Source organism: Salvia splendens, chromosome 13, assembly GCF_004379255.2.
Source record: "Salvia splendens isolate huo1 chromosome 13, SspV2, whole genome shotgun sequence".
Taxonomy (NCBI): domain Eukaryota; kingdom Viridiplantae; phylum Streptophyta; class Magnoliopsida; order Lamiales; family Lamiaceae; genus Salvia; species Salvia splendens.
The window spans coordinates 15,636,060-15,653,032 of record NC_056044.1 but is presented as its reverse complement, the minus strand read 5'-3'; the positions used below and the strand labels follow the sequence as shown (position 1 = coordinate 15,653,032).

At 37.4% G+C, this 16,973-nt stretch overlaps 2 protein-coding genes across 2 annotated transcripts; one reads left to right on the top strand and one right to left on the bottom strand.

The window, feature by feature from the left end:
• Nucleotides 1-2,414: 2,414 nt before the first annotated feature.
• Nucleotides 2,415-14,935, top strand: LOC121762333 (kinesin-like protein KIN-14I). Its single transcript, XM_042158178.1, has 24 exons — nucleotides 2,415-2,554; nucleotides 2,992-3,263; nucleotides 3,426-3,498; nucleotides 3,626-3,757; nucleotides 3,837-4,075; nucleotides 4,250-4,577; nucleotides 8,081-8,177; nucleotides 8,289-8,470; nucleotides 8,639-8,754; nucleotides 8,894-8,996; nucleotides 9,280-9,432; nucleotides 9,551-9,697; nucleotides 9,786-9,998; nucleotides 10,200-10,364; nucleotides 10,437-10,541; nucleotides 10,689-10,829; nucleotides 10,911-11,105; nucleotides 11,264-11,390; nucleotides 12,369-12,571; nucleotides 12,658-12,840; nucleotides 13,059-13,154; nucleotides 13,300-13,497; nucleotides 13,923-14,194; nucleotides 14,490-14,935. Exons 2-24 carry the CDS (start codon nucleotides 3,121-3,123, stop codon nucleotides 14,680-14,682), a joined length of 3,804 nt encoding a protein of 1,267 aa, XP_042014112.1. The 5' UTR covers nucleotides 2,415-2,554; nucleotides 2,992-3,120; the 3' UTR covers nucleotides 14,683-14,935.
• LOC121762334 lies at nucleotides 5,658-7,812 on the bottom strand. The gene is made up of 4 exons (XM_042158179.1): nucleotides 7,438-7,812; nucleotides 6,471-6,674; nucleotides 6,268-6,386; nucleotides 5,658-6,197 (listed from the first exon to the last, which is right to left on the bottom strand). Exons 2-4 carry the CDS (start codon nucleotides 6,571-6,573, stop codon nucleotides 5,763-5,765), a joined length of 657 nt encoding a protein of 218 aa, XP_042014113.1. The 5' UTR covers nucleotides 6,574-6,674; nucleotides 7,438-7,812; the 3' UTR covers nucleotides 5,658-5,762.
• Nucleotides 14,936-16,973: the final 2,038 nt, after the last annotated feature.

Sequence of the window (16,973 nt, the reverse complement as noted above, 5' to 3'; positions counted from 1 at the left end):
GGCGGTCATGTACATGGACATAAGGGAGTTCGAGGGTCCCCCCGAGCCCGAGACCGCCTGGCTTGATTCGGCTCAGCCCCTCCTCCCTCTAGCCGCCTTCGCCACATTTCTCCCTTGCGGCGATGGCTCCCACGGGAGGACCCCCCGGCATCGTCTGCCGGGGCCTCAACCTCCTGCGAGGCAAACTCTTGTGGGGCGCTGCCCGAACCGCCCTCACTAGACGAGTATTGGCCACCCGCCGTGTGCTTCGTGCGCTTCGAGGTCGAGCCCGAGTTGGACCGGACACCGCCGACCCACCTTTCCTCGTCTTTGACGACCTCCCAAACATCGACATATTTGAATTGTTTGCCGGTGTCGTCGAAGTAGACTCGCAAAGCCGACCTCAGAATGTCGGCTCCCATGGCTCCGCTTTGGTAATGAGCCGCTTCATTTTTGTGGATGGCGCAGAATCTTTTGACCTCTCTGTCGACTCGGTCAAAGTGAGCGCGAAGCATCTTATATGTGCGGCGGCGGGACCCCTTCGGCTTAATCTCGTGGTAGGCCTCAGTGACCTTTTCCCAGAAGCACTTCCGGGGTTGTTGATTCCCGACGATGGGATCGTACGAGACGCTGATCCAGGCGTTGTACACCGCTAGCGTTTCTTTGGGGCCGTACGGATGCCGGCCTAGATCCTCCTCCTCCTCGTCCGCCTCCGCCCTGGAGCTTCCACCGCCTCGGCCTCCTTCTGGAGTGGGATCAACGGAATAATCCTCCCGGATCTGGGATAATCCCTGCGAATACCTCGGGGCGGAGGGACGGGCGTATGCATCCACATCAAAATGGGGTGGTTGGTACCCCCGGCGTCGACGAACAGGAACCACCACCGAGGACATTGTACATGCCCCCCCAGTCGCCGAACATGTTGATGTCAAACCCGCCGGAGCCGCCACCGCCAGAGTTTCCGTCGCCGAACATTTTGTGATGAGAGGTTATATGAAAATTGGAGAGGAAATGAAGATGATTTGGGAAGAATAGATGTGTATTTGCGTGTGAAATGAGGATGAATTAGGAGTATTTATAGAGTAAAAAAATTAAAAAAATTTAAAAAACGGTAATATAGCAGTAATATTACCGTTTTTCATTTTTAATTTTTTTTATTTAATTTGAATTTTTTTGAAAATAAAATGAATTATTGCGTCAGCGTGACGATGCCCACTCGCGGGCCGGCGAGTGGGCGTCACGCATGGCGCCGGAGCGCGCCACGTCGCCTCGGCGCGTGGCGAGACGTCTCGCCATTCGTCGCGGCGGGACGGAACGCGGAACGGGTTGGGGATGAGACGGGGCGCTGCAACGCGTCACGCCGCCGTCTCGTCCCTTCGTGACGGAATACGGGCCACCCGCGTGACGCGTTGCGGGTGGCCTTTGGAACTAGCTATATAATTCGTTGCGGGTGGCCTTAGGAACTAGCTATATAATTAAATATAAATGCAACAAATACGATTATACTAATTTTTTTTGCATTTATAGAGTTCTCCAATTATTGGGGAATGATTTACATTCTAAATGACACCCTAATATACATTTACTTTCTACTTTTGTATAAACATGGTTATATAATAATACTACCAACAACTTTGAACTTTTAAACAAACAAAAAAAAATAATACCACTATTTTAATAATTTTATTATGAAGCTAGTAGTACATTTTTAAGAGCATCTCCAATGGCAGCGTCGGCACCGGCACGCCGATTTTTCGCGGACGCCGGTGCTGACGCCGAACCATTGCGAGCGGCGTCGTCGAAATCGGCGTCAAAATCGGCGTGCCCAGGCTTATTCTTGGGCTGACGCCGATTCTCACGCCGATCCTCACGCCGCCATTGTTGGCCCCGGATCGACGTCAAACCGGCGTCAGATTTTTTATGTAATTTTTATGTAATTTTTATGTAATTTTTGGGCTGGGCGACGACGGAGGCGAGGACGGCGTCAGATTCTTGGGCTGGCCGACGACGGAGGCGAGGACGGAGGCGAGGAGTGATATTTTATATAATTTTTTTATTGTACTTTTTAATTTTGTACTTTTTTTTAAATTAATGTACTTTTTTTAAAATTATTGTACTTTTTTAAATTTTAATAGTATTATTCAATTTTCCTATATTTGTCTAATAAATTAAATTCTGTATGTTGCTACGATTGTAAATTAAATTATATAATTGTTATTATTAATGTGGATAGGCTATGAGAAAGCTATGTGAGAGCTATTGGATGTCCAGTTGTATGTCTAGATGATATGGCAGGAGGATTTTAGTGCTGATAATGTGGCAGTGGGAAGACAATGTGAGGGCTATTGGATGTCCTCCACCATTGAAGATGCTCTAAAAGCACACTTTAATACACCAGCGTAGTAGCAATCTTTGGGAGAAATAAAAATAGGAGAATTGAGATTGTAGCCCAAAAGAAAATTTAAAAATCCTCTCGTGACCCTCACCACCTTCTTTCTCCCTCCTTCACTCACTCACTCTCTAGCTGGTTCTGGGCAACATACATTTCTTCATCAGACATTGATTAGTTCCTACGGTACATGCTCTGCTCCGTGTTACTTGTTGCTATTACACTTTTCCGTAGATTTGTTTAGCGCATTAGGTGAACTTCCTCAAATTTGGGCGTTTGCTCAGTGTTTTTCCATAACTTTCTGCTACCATTTACTATCGTCTATCCCTACTTCATTCTGGTTAACTTTTAGTATTATCTAGTATTTGTTTTTCTCAATTCACTGCTACAATTTTCGATAGATGCTGTTAATTCACTGTTTTTTTTCTGGGATTTGTGCCGGATCTCAGGGATTGGGGTTTATCCATACTGATCTTAAACACGGTTTTCTTTATTGCCATTGGGTTTCGTTAGTTCTGCTTAGTTTTACTCTGCTCCTAATTTGTGCTCTATTTAAAATAAAATAAAATTGGGTACCTTTCGTTATGCTGATTGTTCAATGTCTTTGTTCTTTTTGGCTGCAGATAGTTTTTGACCAGATTGCGAAAGGGCTTGATGAATTAATTCTGATAAGAGAAACAGAAAAAGAGAAACTTTTAAGAGAAGGAAATGGCTTGAATTGATTTCACTGGCATTCGTGCTTCTTAGAAGAAATGGCAACTGATATGGCACATAGTTTGAGATCAAGCCGGTCTTCATTTGGCTCTAGCAATGGGTTTGAAACCCCTTCGCACAACTCTTTTGCCACCTCAAACGGTGATGATTATGACTCTGATGGTTCCAACTTTGCGCCACCGTAAGTTAGCTCATTTCATCGTGTGTGCTACTTTTGGATTGCCAATTATAGTTTTTTGGTGATTAGTGAGAGACTAATTTGGATTTAAATCAATATTTATTTTTACCCTAGGTAGCAATTATGCCAAAATTTACTAATCTTATCATGTCATTTGATTTTCAGTACACCGAATACCCTGTCGTCAGTTATGCCACCTGAACTTGCTGGTGCTATACCGTTGATTGACAAGTTCCAGGTGAATATCCAGATTTCCCTTTTCAGAGATTGCAATGAATTATATCCCTTGTATCCCCAACTTCAAAATGCCACACATATTTTTGGAGTGACTAGCAATTTGTTTCTAATGATTTTTCTTTGTTTAGGTTGAGGGATTCTTGAGGGCTATGCAGAAGCAGCTTAATTCAGCTGGTAAACGCGGCTTCTTCTCTAAAAGGACAGTTGGAGCACAAGTCCGAGAAAAATTTACCTTTGAGGATATGCTATGTTTCCAAAAGGTTTTGACCCAAATTGGTTGTGTATTAATGTTCCTCTTCCCTGTTTTGTATGCTAAATATAGATGCTACCTTTTGGCAGGAACCTATCCCAACTTCGCTGCTTAAAGTAAACAGTGATCTAATTAGTAGAGCAGTTAAGCTGTTCCAAGTCATCCTGAAGTATATTGGGGTTGATTCCTCTGACCGAGTTTCTCCAATGAGCTTAGATGAACGCATTGAGCTTGTTAGCAAACTATTCAAGCATTCTTTAAAGCGTTCTGAACTCCGAGATGAACTATTTATGCAAGTCTCGAAGCAAACAAGACATAATCCTGATAGGTTTGTGTTTAGGTTCCCGATTTGAAGTTTTCAAATTCTTAATCTAGTTGGTTTTTACTCATTGTCCTAGTGCTTTTATCTAGGTGCTGAGACTGGTTGGCACACTTTCCTTTATTTCCATTACTCCATGTTGCTTGCTGATTTGTGGTTGGTCTTGTGCTGTGTTGTAAACAGGCACTCATTAATTAGGGCTTGGGAGCTGATGTATCTATGTGCATCCTGCATGCCACCTTGCAAGGAAATTGGTGGGTATTTGTCCGAGTATGTACATACTGTGGCACACAGTATCAGTAATGATTCTGAAGTCCAAGCCCTTGCTATGAACACATTGAATGCATTAAAGCGTTCTGTTAAGGCTGGACCAAGGCGTACAATACCTGGACGCGAGGAGATTGATGCTGTTTTAACTGGTAAAAAACTCACAACTATAGTTTTTTTCCTGGATGAGACCTTTGAAGAGATTACATATGACATGGCCACAACTGTAGCTGATGCTGTTGAGGTACTGATCACACTTCCTCATATGTACACATACATTTCATATTTGTGGGTGGCTGGTACAATAAGTACAGAAAAATTGGTATAATAGGAAATGCTTTTGTTGAAGTTATTTATTTTGTTTATAGAAAACAATTAGTTTCTCTATGGAGGCTTTAGTTGTGATCAAATGAGTACTTAGTTACCTACTGTGATCTCTCATGAGTCGTGAGGGCTAGGGCTATTTAAGGATCTCCCGTGCCTGAACAATTATTCACAACTTGGCAATTCAACGACAATGTCTCTCTTTATTTACTTGTTTGTTACCTTTGAATGGATTACCCTCATTTTGTAGAAAATTTGAGACTGCACCAAATTGTTTTCCCTACTTATGATTAAATTCTTGACATTTATAGTTTTACTAATGCATGGTGCTATTGAAAGTGTAAATACATAAATGTTAAGTTCCATTACTGTTTGAAACATCAATTCAACCTCTACCTGCTCTTATGTTGCAAATTTGAAGCCTGCAGCTGACACTATACAAAATCTTCTGTCTCTTCCCCCTTTTCCTTCGTCATTGTCCAATGTCACTAGGGGGTTGTTTTGGCTGTAGTTTATCACATAAATGTTCTCTCTCCCTCCCTGTAGTGGAGAATGGAATGTTGTGTGCATAGTACGATGATGAAGCATGGGATGTCACAATTAATACATGACTAAGAGAAAATTGAGTAGTTGACCAAATTGCTAGTTGTTCTCTAATTGACAGCAACTCTCTGTAGAGAGTAAGATGGTTTGGTCACATTCGATCTAGGCTTATTGATATATACATCCTAACAAAACCTAAGAAATGTTTAACCTCATGAGTCATGATGATGAAATTACATCAGACTATGTTATCCAGTGTTGTTAGGGTCGAGGGTCGCACCGGGTCGATAAGGTGAAAATTCGGGTCGCGGGTCGACGAGTCGACTGGGTCGAGAGACCCACTAATCTAGGCTAATTTGTTTGCCTTAATATTAAATCAAATAAATATATTACTCTAATGTTTATAATATTTCAAATAATATAAATGTAGACGTAATTCATGTGAATAGAGATAAAGTGGAAAATAGAAATGATCAAAATATCAAAACAATTCATAAGTCATAAGTATAAGTTAACACAAAATAAATAATTGAAACTATTGTCTGAAAATGTCAAAAGAAAGTTATATATCATCTTCACTTAGATGATAGTCATCTTCTCCTTCATCAAATTCTGCTCCAACCAAGTTTATATCTTCATTCTCTTCATCTTCATCCACAAGAATACGAATAGACTTGGAGCTTGAGGCATGATCTCGAGTATTTGTGTTGCCTCTAGTATTGTGAGATGGCTCCAACACACCAGAAGCTCTACCAACATCTCTCCATCTGAGCGACTCATTTTGGAAGACAAAATCATCACCCCCCGCATCCTCATCCTCATCCTCCCCCTCCATCCTACCCATTAACCATTCATTACTATCGTCAATGTCACTTAGGAGTATAGGATCAGTGACGTTTTGTATGTTGAATCTTCGCTCAAGATCTCTGTTGTACTTCACAAATACTAAGTTGTTTAATCGTTCTTGTGCCAAACGATTCCTCTTTTTGCTATGAATCTGTAAATGAAAAGGTAAAAATAACATATATTAGCTTCTCACAAATATAAACACAAATTTCAAGTCTTACATGTTGAAAAGTACTCCAATTCCTCTCACAGCCAGTAGCACTACAAGTTTGGCTCAAGACTCGAATTGCAAAGTTTTGCAAATTTGGTGCCTTAGACCCATAATGTTTCCACCATTCAGCTGAAGAAAACAAGATAGAGAAATATTTAGTATATCATTTATCAATCAAATAAATAGTTTAATGAAAAATATGATAATATTTACCTGGTGCCATTTGATTTCTATGTCGAATAGCTAAAGGATTTCCGAAACAGGAAACAGCGTCCCGATACAAAGCCGTTTCCTTTTTCATGATCTGATCTTGCATATTTATGTCGGGAACCAGTTTTAGAATACACTCGTGCAAGCCTTCGATAACCTCTGAACAAGCCAAAATACCTTTCACATCTTTATAATTCAAGTAATGACCTGCAGCATGCAATGGTTTGTGCAATTGATCATTCCATCTAGAGTCAATTACATCAAATGCTCTCTTATACTTGTACAACAGACGATAGTCATGATGAATCTATATTCCATAATTCAATAAAATATTACATGATTAATGATGTTCAAATAATTTTCGGTTGTTATTAATTATACAATATACATGGATCTACAATTCAATTTAATTATACAATATACATGGATCTACAATTCAATAAAATATTACATGATCTATAGTTCTATACAAAAAGTAGGAAAAATAAAGTTACATAAAAAAAATTAAAATTAACTCCTCATCTAGACTCAAGTTTCAATACATATAAGCTATAGGTAGATAAAGTGGTACAAGTTGCAATCATTTGTAGGGTCCGACCTAAATTTAAAATTAACTCCTGCACACTATTCAAAAAGAAGATGAAAGTTAGAACAATACCTTGATTAAACAAAGGAATATATAAAGAGTGGCAGCAAACACGATCGTTGAATTGTTTATGTGTTTAGGAATGCAGAGGAGGCTGAATTATGAAGCGTAGAAAGTAGGGTTTGAGTTTGAAAATTTTGACGTGTGCGTGCATATATAGAGAGATTATTGAATTGAGATTGAGAATGATCCGCGTGAGATATCAAAGATATCAAAGATTTGCAGATTTTTGGGTAAATTTACTTTTATATTAATGTTTAATTTAGTAAAAAAATTCAGCAGCAAAAAGGAAAAGATTTACGTAAGAAAAGATTGGGGAATTACCTTAAAATGTTAACTGTGAAGCATGTATTAGCCGTTTGGGCGACCCACCCGAAACGCTCGACCCCGCCGACCCAGCCGACCCAGCGCGACCCAGCGTGACCCATGCATCTCGATCAACCCACCCATGTTGGGGCGGTGCTGGTCTCGACCCGGGTGACCCGGGCGACCCGAGCGACCCGAACGCCAAATTAACAACACTGATGTTATCAATGGGATTCAAAACCTTGCAGATAAATAGCAAAGCAATCCAATAACATAGGTCATGATAATGAATCAACGATAATATGCTACTTTCATGGTGTATGTCCTTTGTGGGCATCGGGCAGATTACACCGAATATTCAAACTTTTAGTTCAGGATGCTTATTGTCTAGAATTCTAGACACATTATTAAGAGTCTCCCCCCCCCCCCCCCCCCACACAGAGAGACAAATAGATAGAATTGGTGATTGATACAATACAAATGAGTGTAAAGATACGTGAGTGCATTATTTATTATTTGAACTCAATTTTTTATCAACTTAAGTGCAGTTTCTGATTTTGGAAGCATGCTAAATTGCTAACTTTGTTGTGAAATGAGTTGAGGAGGTGTTTATGATTGAAATGCGTTCTTATCGTCTACTCTTCATTGGTTAAAACAACAGGAGCTTGCTGGAATAATCATATTATCGGCATATTCTAGCTTCAGTTTGTTTGAATGTCGCAAGGCTGTTGTTTCAAAATCACCAGACCCTGGAAATGGTACTCATGCAGATATATCTTGTTTCCAAAATCATCAAGGAAATACATGCTTCCAATTATCCATCATAAAATTCATATAATACTAAAAATCCATTCTCATATGTTCTGTAGAGGAGTATATAGGCTTGGATGATAATAAGTATATTGGAGATCTACTTGCTGACTTTAAGGCTTCAAAGGATCGAAGTAAGGGGGAAATTTTACAGTGCAAACTCATATTAAAAAAAAGGCTATTCCGGGAGTCAGATGAAGCTATTATAGACCCAATGTTTGTGCAATTATCATATGTCCAAGTATGTCTCCTTTCCTTGATTCCTGTCTTTCATAATTTTGTTATATTTAAATTTTTTATTGCCGATTCACTTGCTTCTATTGTTAAACCTGATTGGCTCAATTTCAAGAAATTTGCTCACTATTTCATGGCAGTATCTTCCTCTCACATTCTTTGGCCCTTTCTACAGCTGCAACATGATTATGTATTAGGCAATTATCCTGTTGGAAGGGATGATGCTGCACAGCTATCTGCTTTGCAAATTCTTGTTGAAATTGGATATGTTGTTTCTCCCGAAACATGCACGTTAGTTGCCTGACTCCATTTCTCTCTCTCTTTGGCTTTGCTTTCTGAATGTTTAATTTGTTTATTTATTGCCGGTTAACTTGTTATCATGGAAGTTTTGGTGAAATATGTTTTTTGTTATGCTCAACCACATATCCAGAGATTGGACATCACTTTTGGAAAGATTTCTCCCAAGACAACTTGCCATCACTCGAGCCAAGAGAGACTGGGAGCTGGATGTTCTTTCCCGTTATCGTTCCATGGTGAGAATTTTTGTTTTATTTTTCCTTTTTCTTGACCTACAGTACTATTATTTTCTTTTCAGATTTTGTGAACACCATCATGCTTATTTGCTTACAGTTTTTACTATTTATCAATAGCTTGCATAACTTCATTCCCTGCCAGGTAGTATCTCCTCATCATTCAAATCCTTTACAATCTTCTATATTTCATTTCATTTTGATAGTCTGTATGTTTGTCAGGATAAAGAGTCATTGTGAACAATATATACTGGAGGTTTATGTAGTAAATTGTGTTGAACTTCAGGAAAATTTGACAAAAGACGATGCTAGACAACAATTTTTGCGGATCCTGAGAACACTTCCTTATGGGAACTCAGTGTTCTTTACTGTCCTTAAGAGTGACGATCCCATTGGGCTCCTGCCAGGGAAAATTATACTAGGCATTAATAAGCGTGGGGTAAGTATGAATTCTTCTGTCAGAATGACATTTAAAACCACAAGTCTGATTCCTATTTTAAAATGGCATTTAAAACCACAAAATCCAATTCCTAACTATGATCACTTGTCACCCAAAGGTTCATTTCTTCCGCCCAGTGCCAAAGGAGTATCTACACTCAGCTGAGTTAAGGGATATAATGCAATTTGGCAGCAGTAATACTGCCGTATTTTTTAAGATGAGGGTTGCTGGTGTCCTGCATGTATTTCAGTTTGAAACTAAGCAGGTTAGCTATTTGTGATTTTTGTTCATATATTTCGTTCTTGTTTCCCTTTGTCGTTATTCAATTACCTCCGGCAATCTTATTGATTCAGGGGGAGGAAATCTGTGTTGCCCTTCAAACACATATAAATGATGTAATGCTTCGTCGGTACTCCAAAGCACGTGCAATTGCTAATGGTTCAGTAAATAATGGTTCAGTTAATGGAAGTCCTTCTCATAATGTTCGACCTCCTCTGGACCCGAATGAGATGCGTGTTCTGGAATTGTCAAAATCTCTTGATGAATCAGAGAATAAAGTTAATCAAGTGAGTTTGTGAATCACTAAAGTAATTGTTAATACCATCTAAAATTTGATGATAATTGCTTCAATGACTAACTTCTACTTATTAGTTTCTCTTGCAACATTAAATCTTTGCTTACCTAATAAAATGCTATTCATTGTTGTCATGTGTGTACAAAATTCTCTTCTACTCAGACTCATACAGCTCATTCTTTTGGCTGTTCAGTTGCAAGAGGATCTGCAAGAAAAACAGAAGCAAGAATTGGAAATGAAAGAAGATTTGGAGGGTTTGAAAGGCAGACTAAGGTCTGAGAAAAAGTATTTAGAAGAAATCATCTGTGAACGTGATAAACTGAGAAACTTGTGTGATGAAAAAGATTCTGCAATTCAGGTAGCATTTTTGAAAAGAATGTGCTCAATTTTGACTAGAGTTTGCATATTCTCATCCTCCGACTGTCTGTAGGCTGCATTATTGGAGAAACATAACATTGAGGTGAAGTTGGTGAAGCTAAATAGCCAAGGGTTAGAAAACAATATGAGGAGAGAGTTGGTTGAAACAAATAATCAGGTATTTATGTGTCTTTTCATTCTTTTTTTTCCTATTAAAGTATTATTGTGATTAAATAATTTTTTAATGGATGTTCTGGTTAGTCCAATTTGGCACATGTGATTTATTCTTCATTATTGATCATCTTGTTATAATGTTTGTGAACAGGTCTTGCATAAGGTTCAAGATGATCTGAAAGCACGCACATCTGAGTTGCATGATGCAGAAGAAACCAACAAAAAACTTGCTAGTGAAAGAGCATCTCTTGAAGAGAAACTTTCAAGGCTCCAGAGGAAGAATGCTGATGAGGTAACGACACCATATTTTTGTAATTTGGACAACTCTATAGAGCATAAATGACATGAAAATGCTGTGACACTTTGACTGCAGATTGCTATTTCTGAGGGGAACTTTGAACAAGAACGAAAGAGCTTGAAACTTCGTGTTTCAGAGCTTGAAAGGAAACTAGAAGAGGCCACACGAAATCTGGATGCTGCGAAGTCAGCTCTTGCCCTTAAGGACACGGAGATATCTGCATTGCAAAATAATCTCAGGGAATTGGAAGAACTTAGAGAGATGAAAGAGGTGGGATCTTTAAAATACCGATTTTTTCCTTTTTAATAGATTATGAGACTCGTTGTGTGTGTCTTGTATTGTTCAAAAGAGAAATGACTCCACTACTATGGAACGGAGGGAGTGTAATGTTACATTGTACAAAAGTTTGAAGGTTTGTTCTTAAACAGGATATTGATAGAAAAAATGAGCAGACTGCAACAATTTTGAAGATGCAAGGTGCTCAGTTGGCTGAGATAGAGGCCTTTTACAAGGAGGAACAAATAATGAGAAAAAGATATTTCAACATGATTGAAGGTACCATTGGCACCCTAGCTATGCCTGGCCGATGTCTGTTATTTGTATGATAACATATATGATGCATCACACAATTCGAAAACTGTCATTCTTGATTCCATCCTCTGGCTTGTTCCCATTAGATGCCAAATATTCATCAAGACACCCTTCTAGCCCCCTTATTTAACTCTATTCCTATCCCAATCTGAACTGGGCATGGATTTAATTTTAAATATTACTTTAAATGTACTCCCTTGGTCCCACTATAAGCAACTCGTATTCCTTTTTGGGATATTCCACCTAAAGTGAGTCAATTCCTCTTTTGGGAAAATATAACACTATTACTCTCTTTTATTTTATTCACTTTTCACTTCTTTAATTCATTTTCTTTCATAATTTATTCACTCCCTTAACTCTAGAAACATCATTTTCTTAAATTACATGCCCAAAAGAATGCTTCACCATAAGGAGGGAGTACAATTTTTTAGTGTCACTACTCTTCCGCCAATAAAACCTCAGATTTGAGAAATAGTCCGTTTCATACACTATTAACGATACAATTTTCGAAGGGAAATTGCTACTACATCTTTGATGAAACTGGAACACTCCAGAACCAAAAAAGGCAACTGAAGCATAGTAATACATGAAAAAAGATATGTACTCCCTCTGCCTCTGTCCCACTCATGATGTCCACCTTTCCTTTTTAGTTTATCCCACTCAAGATATCCACTTTCTATATTTGGAAATAAATCTCTCTCTCCTCTCATTTAAATACTCAACTACTTTTTTCTCTCTACCTACTCAACCTCTAATAACTCCTGAAATTTTGTGCCACTCAAGAATATGGACATCTTGAGTGGGACGGAGGGAGTAGTTTTCTTTCAAATTTAAGTGTTCTTTCTTCGTTGACAAAGTGTCTACGGTATTAGAAATGCCTTTTCCATTATCCTTATTTTTCAATGACTACGACTATGCTTTGAGACTTTACTTATTGTTCAGACATGAAAGGCAAGATTCGAGTCTATTGTCGACTAAGGCCTCTCAGCAATAAGGAAATATTTGAGAGAGAAAGAGATGCTCTGAGAAATATTGACGAGTTCACTGTAGAGCATTCATGGAAAGATGACAAACTGAAACAACATTTGTATGATCGAGTTTTTGACGGGCATGCAACTCAAGATGACGTTTTTGAGGACACCAAGGCAAGTCTTATAGGATTTTGTGTGGTTGATTGTGACATACATTCTCACTAATATGACTAACATGGTTGTTGTCTCCTTTAATGCAGTACTTAATACAATCTGCTGTTGATGGATATAATGTGTGCATATTTGCTTATGGACAAACTGGTTCTGGGAAGACATTTACAATATATGGATCTGAAGGCAATCCTGGGCTAACTCCTCGAGCTATATCTGAACTTTTTAGAATTATGAAGCGGGATTGTAAAAAGTTCTCGTTTACTCTGAAGGTAATAAATTTTGTTCTGTAAATCAAGTTGTGCATTCAACAAAAAAATTTGTCCTTTAATAGAACCAAAAGAGTGGTTGTTTAACGTTATAATGAACTGAATAATTCTATGGCTGATTTCTTCTTAATTAAAAAAAATGAAATCAACAGCAACCCATGCATTACCAATTTGTATTTGTTGTTTATTAGCTTGACTAATTATTTTATGAACATATGCAGGCATACATGGTGGAACTATACCAAGACACTCTAATAGATCTCATGCTCCCAAAAAATGCAAAACGCTTGAAATTGGAAATTAAAAAAGATTCAAAGGTATTGCTAGAATAAGTAGAAATAAAAATAAAAACTCCCCCCTTGTATTTGAAATTTATGATTTTTGTTCATGCTTTATTTGGATATGTTTCCCTGATTGATATCCTTGTGCTTTTAATGATTCTGTTTCTTTTTTTATTGCCAGGGAATGGTTGTTGTCGAAAATGTGACTGTCTTATCAATTTCATCACATGATGAATTACGACATTTCATTGAGAGAGGATCCGAACAACGGCATACAACTGGAACTATGATGAATGAGCAAAGTTCAAGATCACATCTGATACTCTCAATCATTATAGAGAGTACCAACCTTCAAAGTCAGTCAGTGTCCAGAGGAAAGGTATTATAACAATCTATTGTTCTCAATGTGTAAACTAATCAACTTTGCCTTAGCAAAAGATACCTTCAGCAAGTTTGGATATTCTTGACCCCTCGCATATGAACTTAATATTAGTTGCTTAGGATCTTTCAGCGTAATCATGACTAATCTATTGTTCTTTAATTGTGACTCGTAGGAAAAGAATGTCCTAGTTTAACTCAACCTATAACTCTCGACTGCTAGCGTAATCTTGTGTCAGAGTCAAGTGTCACCTTAGATTTGGTAAACAAGACTACAAGAGTGGGTTAGTTGTAGGCTTTCCGGTCTTGTTTTTCTTGAAGACAACACGTCCATGTTGCTACTTCATTTACTAACCGTAAACTTTAATATGTCGAGAACCCTAAACCCACTATTCTGATTTTCTTAGTATTTTAAATCTCGTGCAGCTAAGCTTTGTTGATCTTGCTGGATCTGAACGGGTGAAGAAATCGGGTTCTTCCGGTGATCAGTTGAAAGAAGCCCAGAGCATAAACAAATCGCTTTCAGCCCTTGGAGATGTTATTGGCGCTTTGTCTTCCAGTAATCAACACATCCCTTACAGAAACCACAAACTGACCATGTTGATGAGTGATTCACTCGGTGGTAATGCCAAAACGTTGATGTTTGTCAACGTATCACCGGCCCAGTCCAATCTGGATGAGACCTACAACTCTTTATCGTAAGCTAGCTTTCTCTCGTACTTAACTAGGACAACATATCAACTAAAAAAGATACTCGTACTTGCTTATTTTATCTGGGGATGATTGTCCTTTAAATTATTACTTTTTGTTGACTTCTAGTAAATCTCATAACTTATGAAACCGGAATGAGTTATGAGTGAGATTGTCTGGAAGTCAATGAAAAGTTATGATTTACTTAAATGATAAGTATCCCTTTATCTGTGTGGAAACTACTTTGATTGGTGAAGCCACAAAATGAAGTTAAATCTTACACCCGTGGTTACTTGACTTCAGGTACGCTTCTAGAGTCCGTTCAATAGTGAACGACCCTAGTAAAAACGTATTGTCTAAGGAAGTAGCTCGATTGAAGAAGTTGGTGGCTTATTGGAAGGAGCAGGCGGGTCAAAGAGGGGAAGACGAGGAGCTAGAAGAGATCCAAGAAGAACAAACCCCCAAAAGCAAGTCAGATAATCGCCATTCCCTGTGAGGTAGGTATATAAGCTCTGTGCAATCGCCGGTCTTGCCAATGCCAAAGCCAAAGCTTCACATACAGTAGTATTCTGTCAAATGCTTGTTTGCGTTGCCGGAATCTACCGACTCAAATTGTTGTGGCAAGAATGCTTTGTGTAGGGATATCATCTTCCTAATTTTGTATAGTAGAGATGTATATTATTGAGATTGCGACCGCTGTTTGGGACTGCTTTCCCGTCACTCATTTTATTACAGTCAAAAGTTGTACATATGATATCCTACAATTATTTGTTCGACTGACCTACTCATGGTTATTTAATTCTCAATAAAATTGCCCACATGAAAATTCTGCTTCTGTAAGAATTAAGGTGATCATATTATATCACTCAATTTCACAAACAATACATGTAGTTTCCCATCCAACAACAAATTAAACTAGAACAATTTACTGTAATTTCAAAAATAAGAGAAAACAACAAGAGATAGAGAGATGATTCACTGGCTATCCGAAAAGAAACTAGACCAAGTAGCCAGTAATGTATAGCCGGGGGGGAGGCCTCACGTGACTGGCATGGCGAACGCCTCCCCCTCTGCATTCAATGACAAATGAGTATTTATGTTTAGATATAATTTATATTAAAAATATTGCACTACTTTTAATATTAAAATACACTATAATAAAATTAAAATACAAATTGAAATTGAAATTGAAATTGAAATTATGGCCCAAAACAAATAAGGGCTTCTTCTTCAAATTTGCGCACACAAATTTCAGAACTCAGAATAGACGTCTACTTTCATATTATATGCAACATTTACAACAGTTAAATAATAAGGGCTGATCTCAATTTTTTTGCAGTATCTACCCATTTTTGGTGTTTGCCCTAAATTTGGTGTTGTTATATTAGGTCATCTCCAACCATTTACATCAAATTCAAACCTATTTTTGAGTATGCGTCACACCAAAATGTACTTTTACTCCGATCATTATTCCAAACTCAAAACCAAAAGAATATTCTATATTCACCTACTTTTTATACTTTTTTAATTATAGCTAAATACTTATTTGAATGATATATTAACCCCAACACTTTATCTAAATTAAATATTTTATGTAGTAAAATTTTATTATTAATATATTTATGTATTTAATATACTTTATATTTAAAATATTACACTACTTTAAAATTTAAAATACACTAAATATGCTATAGTAAAATTTAAATACATTTAAAGATATAACAATAAATATATAAAATAGCTAAAATTCAAGACTCAGTAAAATTAAACATATATGGAAGCATTAATCCATTGCTACCAACCCAAAGAAATATTTTAGTGAAAAATTAATCAGGAACTTGTTGCACATCCTAAGAAAGAAACGTGGTTTTCATATTATAATCATGCATATTCAGATCAAAATAAAATAAATGATTTGTTTGGAATATTTCAAATTTTTTGCAGTGGATACCCAAAATTCTTGTTGAACACTAATTTGGTGTTTTTACGTTGAAAACATAAAAATGGGTTTGGGTTCAGTACATAGCTGGAGAAGAATTTTACATAAAAAATGGGTTTTGGTGTTCGGTTGGAGATGGCCTAAAATACTCAAAAATGAGTTTGGGTTAGGTGTATAGTTGGAGAACATTTTTACATCAAAAATAAAATTTGAAATAACCACAATTTTGGCAAGAAAACCTAGTTTAGTACTCTTTTTCCCCATTTATTTCGTTATTTAATACTTTGATGAATGTATAAAAAACCTCTTAGGCATCCACAATAAGAATAGCCCAGCAATAGCTCAGCCACAAACTCCTCCTGCCACATCATCAGCACTAAAAATCCTCCTGTCACATCATCAGGACAAATAAATAGCATAGCAATAGCCTAGCCACATCACTCAAAATTATATAAAACAAATAATTGACAATCACACAAAATACAGAATTAAATTTACAACACAGATAAGGGAAAATTCAATAATAATATTAAAATTTTAAAAAGTATATTAATTAAAAAAAACACACTTCATTAAAATTAAAATAACATTACAACATCCTCATTAATGAGTTTGTCCCACATCGAAAATGGAACATAAAACATTCAAGGATGTCTCTATAAAAGAGAAACAACCAAGAATGAGTTTGTCCCACATCGAAAGTGGAACATAAAACATTCAAGGATGTCTCTATAAAAGAGAAATAACCAAGAATGAGTTTCATAAAAAAAATCGGCGAGCCGGTGCGCTCGCCGCTATTGGAGATGCTCTTAGAGGTTGCTCTTTGAGCTATATCCTTGAATTTCATG